The sequence below is a fragment of the Leopardus geoffroyi genome, chromosome C1, assembly GCF_018350155.1.
Source record: "Leopardus geoffroyi isolate Oge1 chromosome C1, O.geoffroyi_Oge1_pat1.0, whole genome shotgun sequence".
NCBI lineage: Eukaryota > Metazoa > Chordata > Mammalia > Carnivora > Felidae > Leopardus > Leopardus geoffroyi.
In genome coordinates, this window is record NC_059328.1 from 106,503,479 (window position 1) to 106,511,670 (window position 8,192).

At 55.7% G+C, this 8,192-nt stretch overlaps 1 protein-coding gene across 1 annotated transcript; it reads right to left on the bottom strand.

Moving 5' to 3' along the window:
* Window positions 1–4,165: 4,165 nt before the first annotated feature.
* On the bottom strand, window positions 4,166–6,956 carry C2CD4D (C2 calcium dependent domain containing 4D). Its single transcript, XM_045479247.1, has 2 exons — window positions 6,390–6,956; window positions 4,166–5,536 (listed from the first exon to the last, which is right to left on the bottom strand). The coding sequence occupies exon 2, from the start codon at window positions 5,328–5,330 to the stop codon at window positions 4,302–4,304; it is 1,029 nt and encodes a 342-aa protein (XP_045335203.1). The 5' UTR covers window positions 5,331–5,536; window positions 6,390–6,956; the 3' UTR covers window positions 4,166–4,301.
* Between the last annotated feature and the right edge of the window lie 1,236 nt (window positions 6,957–8,192).

Consider the following 8,192-nt stretch of genomic DNA (forward strand, 5'->3'; position numbering starts at 1 on the left):
GGAGGAGCCAGCCTGAGGCTGAGGGACAGGGCTGCAGGGGAGGGCTGGGGTCGTGTTGGACTGCTCCCCACTTCCTAGCCCAGTGATTGGCTTTGCTTCCACTCAGGATCCTCTATCTGTGTCTCTCCCTGCCAGCTCCTCCCTGTCTATGGGTCTGTCTTCTGTACCTCTCCATCTTTTCTCCTCTTTCAGCCTCTCTTCCTCTGTGACTCTGGGTCTCCCAGGGTCTTTTCTGACATCCCAGTTGTGGGTACAGAGTGGAGGCCCTGGCACTGTGCCAGGTGGTCCTGCCCACCCCAGATACTACAGGCATGGCTGTCTCTCCTAGCCATGCTAATTGTGCCACTGTGCGGGGTGAGGACGAAGTGCCGGGGGTCGGGGGTTGGGAAGACAGGGTCCTGGCCTCTGGGTCTTTGTGAGTCACGAGCCTCCTGGACACTCTCAGTTCTCTACTCCTTCCCTGCCCTAAGCATACATGCCTGGGGCTCTTTCTCCCTAGGGCAAGAAGGTACCATGGTCATCCTTTTGGAAGTACCCCCCCTCCCCCCATGCCTAACCTTCCTCCCTCCTGCTCCAATCACAGCCCCTTTTCTGGAGGAATCAGTCCTTTCAAATCAGGCAGTGGTTTTTTCCTCCGATGCATTCTTACATTCTTATGCAAGGAAGAGGCTGATAGGGATCTGAGAATCATTTCACCCCCCACGTGCCCAAGTTCCCTTATCAGGCTGGGGAATCTCAACTCGGGGCCAGCAAGCAGCCTGGAGAGGGTGGAGGGTGGTGGTGGTGGCTTGGAACTGGAGAGCAGTCACCAACTTGTTTTCCCTCCCCCCCCCCACCCCCTAAGCCACAGAAACCACTTGAAGCTCAGTTGAAGCCTGCCCTTCCAAGGGGGTGCCTGGGGGTGTGGAGGTGGAAAGTATATGTGGGGCCTGGGCAGGCTGCGGACCACATACTACCCCAGCCCCATCCTCCAAGGGCCACCCCTCTGGGAAGCCTGATTCATTGATTAGGACAACCTTTCCTGGGTCTTCTCTAGGAGGTCCATGCGGGGCAGGGGGTGGGGTGGGGAGGGAGACCTCAACCCACCAACCCACTGCAGTGACCCGAGGAGGGGGTTGTCCCTCCTCCTCCCCAAACCATTAGAAGAAGCACAACCAGTGCTCTATAAACATCTGTAGATCTCACAGCCTCCACCCCTCCCCTTTCCTGTCACAAAGGCCACTGTGGGTGGAAGGAACAGCAGGAGTTTGACCCCAGCTCCTGGCCCTGAACTTTCTATGGTGACCCTGCCTGTATCACTCATCTGTCAGTTAACATTTGTGGTCACTTAGGTTTGGATGCAGCAAGGAGGGTTGAAAGGCAGGAGCTCTGGTTTTTAGAGCCAAAAGACTTGGATAAGAAGGTGGCCTGCCATTTATTGGTCTCCAGTTACCACATCAGTAAAAAGGGGACAACAATAACTGTCCTGGAGGCTTTGAGGCCCCAGCTGTGTGCACACAAGAGGGGTTCTTAGGACCTGATTTGTCCTAGGGCATGTTTCTGTGGCTTTAGCTGGCCAGGAAGTTTCTCCAGGGACATTGTGGCCCCCATCACAGGGGCCAGCTGACAGCTTTGAACTGAGTGAATTGCTCTGTGAATTCCCACCTCACAGCCGCCTCTGAGCAGCAGGGTGGGGTGGGGCATCTGGTGGAGCCAGGGTCCTAAACCTTCCCTGCAGCCTGGCTTTTCCCCGACCTGCCTGTCAGGAAAATGGGACTAACAAACAATAACTACCTTACTGAGCGGTTGTGATGATTACTGGGATAACACAGGTAAGGCACGAGACCTGGTACAAAGTACTGTGGTTAACAAAAGATGTTTTGGTCCATCCCTCTCTCTTTCCATTCCTATAGTCCTCCCTTCTCTTTATCTGACTCCCACTTTTTTTTTAATTAAAAAAATTTTTTTTAACGTTTATTCATTTTTGACAGAGGGAGACAGAGCATGAGCAGCGAAGGGGCAGAGAGAGGGAGACACAGAATCTGAAATAGGCTCCAGGCTCTGAGCTGTCAGCATAGACCCCGACACGGAGCTCGAACTCGAACTCACAAACTGTGAGATCCTGACTTGAGCCGAAGTCGGACACTCAACCGACTGAGCCACCCAGGTGCCCCAGTGACTCCCCTTTTCTATGCCCCTTTCCTGCTTTCTTTTTCTCTATCTTACCAAATAACTTTTTTTTTTTTTTTTTTTTTTTTACATTTTACTTACTCATTTTGTAACTTGTTTGAACCTCATGTCTGTTTTGATCACTGCCTGGCACCTCGTGGGGCCTCCCTACCTTGTATTGCAGGAATGCAGGAATGAAAGTTAAAGGTCCTCTACATTTCTTTCCAGGGACTTTCAATTGGGCATCAAATGCAGTTGCTTACCAAAGGTTATTATGGGGGCAGGGGTGGGGTGGGGTTGAAGTAGGACAGTTCTAAGGACAGAGCTAGACCCATGGGTGACTTCACAGATTGAAAAAATTGGACTGCTGTCATCCTAGGGCAGGAGGAGACCCCTTTCAGAGTGACCTGGTTGGGAACTTGCAGCTGGCACCTATATATTAGATAATGAGGGGATTAAGAGCCCAGACTCAAGCCATACTCTCTGGGTTCAAATCCTAGCTTTACTCCTCAGTAGATGAGTAAAGACCAAGGTCATATTGGATAACAATAGTACTTAACTCTCCTGAGAATTGCTGGGAAGAAGAAACTGAGTCGACAAGTTGTTGAACAGTTCCTTGCTTGGTGATAATCCTGGTAGCTGTTAGCACTTATTATTGCTTGGTCAATGCTACCACCTGGTGGACATCTGGAGCAAGATTTTACTGGTCTTGGGCTGGGGCAACAGGTGGGGGTACCTAATCAGAGGATGGAGAAGGAATCTGGGCGATCTGAATGGAGGTATGTGTGTGTTGTGTTAGCATTACACACACATACTGAGGGCTATCAGGATCCAGCAGGCTCTTCCCGCCCCTCCCTGCCCCCATTCAGGGCACCATGGAAACTGAGAAAGGGCCCAAGGGGGAGGGGGAAAGAAGCTGGTTGGCCCAGTGTCTTCTCCGCCCCCCCCTCCTTCCCTTCCTTCCTCCCTTTCTTCCCCTCCTCCCTCCTTCCTTTCTGAAGCCTGGCCTGAGCCAAGAGGAACCTACTCCAGGGAAGGTGGAGAGAGAAGAAGGTCACTGCTGACATCGGGACATTTAGGTAGGAGGTAGACAGAATCTGACCTACATTTATCCATCATCCCCACCCTCCCCCTATTCACTGGGCATCCTTAAGAAGTGCTCTCGGGGCGTCTGGGTGGCTCAGTTGGTTGAGCATCCAACTTCTGCTTAGGTCATGATCTCGCGGTTCATGAGTTCGAGACACATGTCGGGGTCTATGCTGACAGCATCAAGCCTGGAGCCTGCTTCGAATTCTGTGTCTCCCTCTCTCTCTGCTCCTCCCCCACTCATGCTCTGTCTCTCTCTCTCCTTCAAAAATAAATTAAAAAACATTAAAAAAAAAGTGCTCTCACACTCAGGTGGGACTCCCTCCCCATATGAATCCCTGGGACATTTTATCTCCATCATTCAGTCCCCATGTGCTGGTCTGACTCTCGGTTCCTGCTTTGCCTCCTAGGATGGCACAGGAATAAGCAAGAGACAGGACACCTAACTCAGCACTGTGTCTGATGTCTCCTGACTCACTCATCAAGATACAGAAATTTCATCTCTTTTCATGACAGATGTGGGTACAAGTGGGGAGTAGATGAGTGGAGGATTGCTGGAATCCCCGGAGATAGGGGGACTGGTGGGGGGCAGGGAGAGTGTGGCTGATGTTTGTTTCAGTCACAGAGCTTTTTTCTGGAGTGACTCAGTGATTGGAGGGCCCCCAGGAGGGGTGGAGGCCTTTTTGGACAGGATCTTAGGACCTACGCAGCCCAGACCTATTAAACTAGCTTCAGGGTCTCTTGGGGATGGAGCCCAGGAGTCTGCATATTTAACACACTCATTCAGCATTGCTGATGTCTGATATTCTAATGCTTATTCAAGTTTGAGAACCACCACTTGAGGTCTGCTCCAACTCAGTGTGAACGCGCTTCTTCCATCCTTGGTACAGCCATGGCAGAGGGAAGAGAGTAGGCTGCAGATCTGAGAATATAGGGTGCCAACAGGGGAGAAACCCTGCTAGAAGCAGACACTTTATTAGCAAAAATAAATACCGGCCAGGCAGCCTGAAAAGAACGAATACTGCAGATCGAGTGGAGGTCTCCTGAGGAAAAGACAGGTTCTCAGCCTATGGACTGAGATGGCCAGGCGCCAGGGAGGCCCCCGGACCCAGCTCCCCACCCAAGGGGGGCAGCAGGGCCATAAGAGGCGTCTCACACTCTCCCAGCAGGATATCTCGGCGGAAGCCCGCGCCCCGGTCTAGCACCTTGGCCCTCAGACTGCGGGCCACCAGGTCTGGCGGCCCCAGCCCGTCGAAGAAGAAGTCCTCGTTGAAGATGGGGTTGGCGCTGCACTTGACCACGCGGCTCTGTTGGCCCCGCGGCCGGACGCGCGGCCACAGCCTCAGCACCACGCAACAGCCGCCGCCGCCGCTCCCGGGCCCGGCCCGCGACCGCGGCAGGCCCTCGACGCTCACCAGGCGCAGGCGCAGCCGCCCGGGCCCGGCCAGGTACTCGGCGGAGAGCCGCAGCTGGCCGCCTCGGGGCGCGAAGCGCAGCACGCTCTCCTTGGTGAGCCGCAGCCGGCAGCACGGGAAGTCCGGGTGGAAGAGCGGCGGCCCCGCACGGCGCGGCGCGTGCGGGCTGGTGCGGGCGGAACTCGCCTCCTCCGGGGCCGCCGAATGCGGCCGGGGCCGGCCGGGGTCTGGCCGCGGCGAGCCCAAGGGCGACGACTCGGGCGACGAGGCCGTGTCGCTGTCGGGGGCCCGGCAGAGGCGCAGGTCCGGGGCGGATACGTGCAGCCGGGCGTGCGCCGGGGACAGCCCCCTGGCGGCGGCGGGGGGCGGCGGGTGGAACAGGGACTCGCGCCGGCGAGTGTGCGGGCTCTCAGGCAGGAAGGCCCAGCCTTCGCGGCCCGCCAGGTGCGGCAGCGAACAGGCCGCGGGGAGGCCGCGCCCAGCCGGGGGCTGGGCGCCGCCGGGGTCTCGGAGCCGGGGCGGGATGCAGAACTGCGGAATGCGGTCGGGGGTGAGGACGTTAGGACAGGCGCGCGCGGGCGGGCCCCGGGCTCGGCGCTTGGGGAGCAGGTTGGACGGCGCCCATCGGGGCCCGGACTCCGGGGCCCCCAGCCTGTAGCCGGCTTTCTCCAAGAGCCACATGAAGTGGGGTGAGGATGGCGGAAGTCCGAATTCCGCGAGGCCGAGAAGGTGCAATTTCAGCGTTCGGGGAGGGAAGGCCTTCGGAGGAGAGAAGAGGGCTTGAGGTGGGTGACGCTCCGAACATACACCAGGTGGGCCGAGCACTTTGCCCCCAGCGCGCGGGCCCCTCTCTGGGCGGGAAAAACGGGGCTGTGAAGCCTGGAGGCCTGGGGAGAAATGGAGGATACCGGACAGTTACATTTTCAGATGCAGGCCTCGGCAAATGCAGACTCCGCAGTTAGTGCTAATGGTGTTCACTCTAAAGAGAAGAAGGCCCAACATACCCACTAGAAAGAACTCTAGCTACTGTTAGGAGAATTAGAGGGACATTCTCGAATCACCAAAAGGTCTGTAGTCACAAACACGGACCGAGATCCCAAACTCCGCTTGTACATCTTGCTCCCCTGAAGAGGCATAGAGGCCCTGGGCAAGCTCATCCCGTTCTCCCTCGCGCGTCCTAAAGACGCACACTCTCCTCCAAGATCTTGTCCGGCGTCCCCTTTGGCTGCCTTCCCCGCGCCTCGGCTCAATCCTCGGCTCAATCCTCCTAAGACTGAGCCATCCTTTGGCCCCAGCCCCACCTGCCTCCTCTTGCTCCTCCCTCTCCTTTCCGAGCGGTTCGAGGCCAGAAGCGGACTCGCTGCACACCTGGCCGCTGTCCTGCGAGCACTCAGGGCCGTCCAAGGAGATGCACCTCTCGGGGACACAGAATCCCCTCCACCCCAAGCCCTGACTGTCCCGTTCCCAGCCTCCCCGCCCCGCCGCATCCCGAGTCTGCCGGGCAGGGCCGGGCCGTTGGGCCGCCACTCCCACTCTCCACTCCTTTTCTCCCCAGGAAACCACTGAGCACAAAGGCGGTATTGATTCTCCGCCACCCCCAGAGCGGCTCTCTCAGAGGCTACGCTGCCGCTGGCTCACCGCACCCCCGCGCCCCACCCGCGGACCGCGGCGTTCGGGCAGTCCGCCTGGGAGTCCGAGCCCATGGCAGGCTCCGTCGGACGTCCGGGGTGCAGGCCTCACCTGTAGGCCGCCGCCGGTTCCTGGCCTCTGATCAGCAGGCATTCAGAGCCAGGAGGGGAGTAGCTTCCTCTCTGGCTTGCTCCCCCAGCCCAGTCCTTCTGGGAGGAGCTGGCAGGGGCCTCCGCTGCCTACGTACGACCTCTTTTCCTGGATAAACAGAGCTCTGTCTCCACGGTCATCAGCCCGTCCTTCTTAACTCCTTCCTCCAGCTTTCTAGCAGCAAGCCAGTCCTGGGACCCCAGCCTCCTCTGCTCCCCCCGCCCCTGGGAGGGCTGCAGTGAGGAGGTCGTTATCATCGGGCAGTGGCCTCCACCACCCTGTGTGCTGCACTGGCCACACCCTAGCCCTGCCAGGTGAAACCCATCGCCTTGATCACACAAACCACATATTCTGCAAAGCCTTCCTTGCTGGAATCCTTTGACCACCCCCTCCCCTTCCCCCCAACACCCTGTGCAGTTCTGGAGCCATCACAATAGCTTCCCAGACAGAGTGACTTTCTGTGACTAGTTCTCTGAATTACACTGGCCCAAGGAAAAGTGACCAGGATCCAAATGTCTGAACATAGAGACACTGAGGACAAAGCTCCTTCTATCCTTGGGCCAAGCTCAAGCTGGGCCTGTGCTCCCTGTCTTTGGCAGAAGGCTGTTAAACTGTGAACATGGAGGCTGCCTCGCCTTTCCTTCCCCTCTCCTGCAAGCAGATCCTAGCAAGCACAGGCCACCACTGGCAAGATGCGACCCTCAGTTTCACCCACCATCCTTCAGTCTCTCTAAGGCGTCAGGGCTCTTTCCCTACCTAGGATCTTTGCATAGGCTATTTCCTCCCCTAGGACCACACCCCCCTTTCATCCTTCAGATCTGACAGCCTTCCATCTAAATTAGGGACTTCTGCGTGGCTCAGTTGGTTGAGCCTCTGACTCTGGTTTAGCTCAAGTTATGATCTCCTGGTACATGAGTTAGAGCCCCGCATCAGGCTCTGCACTGACAGTGTGGAGCCTGCTTGGGATTCTCTGTCTCCCCCTCTCTGACCCTCCTGTGCTGGCTTTCTGTCTCTCTCTCAAAATAAACTTAAAAAAATAAATTAGGGACTTCTCTTGTATACTTTCACAGTGCCCCATACCTTTCCTTTCTGGCATTGGTCACAGGTTTTTTTTTTTCTCTGTGATTTTTGTATGTGATTATTTAGTGTCTTACTAGACTGTAAGCATCATGAGGACAGTGCTTAGTACAGGCAAGTTCTCAATCAGGATTTGTTGAATGAATTAATGACATTAAGCAGAATTATACCTGAATCAATTCAGTCTTCCATTCACTGTGTTATGTGCTGGGGATATATAGAATGGGGGGCAGTCTAAGGGGAGAGACAGACAATAAAGATGCAAGCAACAACAACAAGACAAATGGTGAAATGCAGGAAACACGATGGTATTTTAACATCTGATACTTGAGAGTTTTGAAAGAGCAAGTGTTTCTTTTATGGAGGTCCCTGGTGGCCCCAGACCCTTTAGTACTGACCCAGACCTTTTAGCTCCTCACTCAGCTCAGCCCTGGTGTCCTTTCTCGGGAGGGTGGTCTGCATGGAGTGCTGCAGCCAAGAACTCATGGCTTTGGCATCAGTCAGATGGGTTGAGGATCTTAGCTCTGCGATTTACTAGCTGTGTGATCTCTGGCATATAACTTAATCTGTCCAGGGTTCACTTTTCCCATCTGGAAGACAGAGAGAACATACCTAATCCTCAGAGTTAGTATGAGGACTAAGTCAGATAATACATGGGCATCAGTTCAGCTCACTTCTGCTAAAAGT

Coding starts and splice junctions, on each gene's coding strand:
- C2CD4D (XM_045479247.1), bottom strand. CDS start 5,330: ATGTGGCTCTTGGAGAAAGCCGGCTACAGGCTGGGGGCCCCGGAGTCC.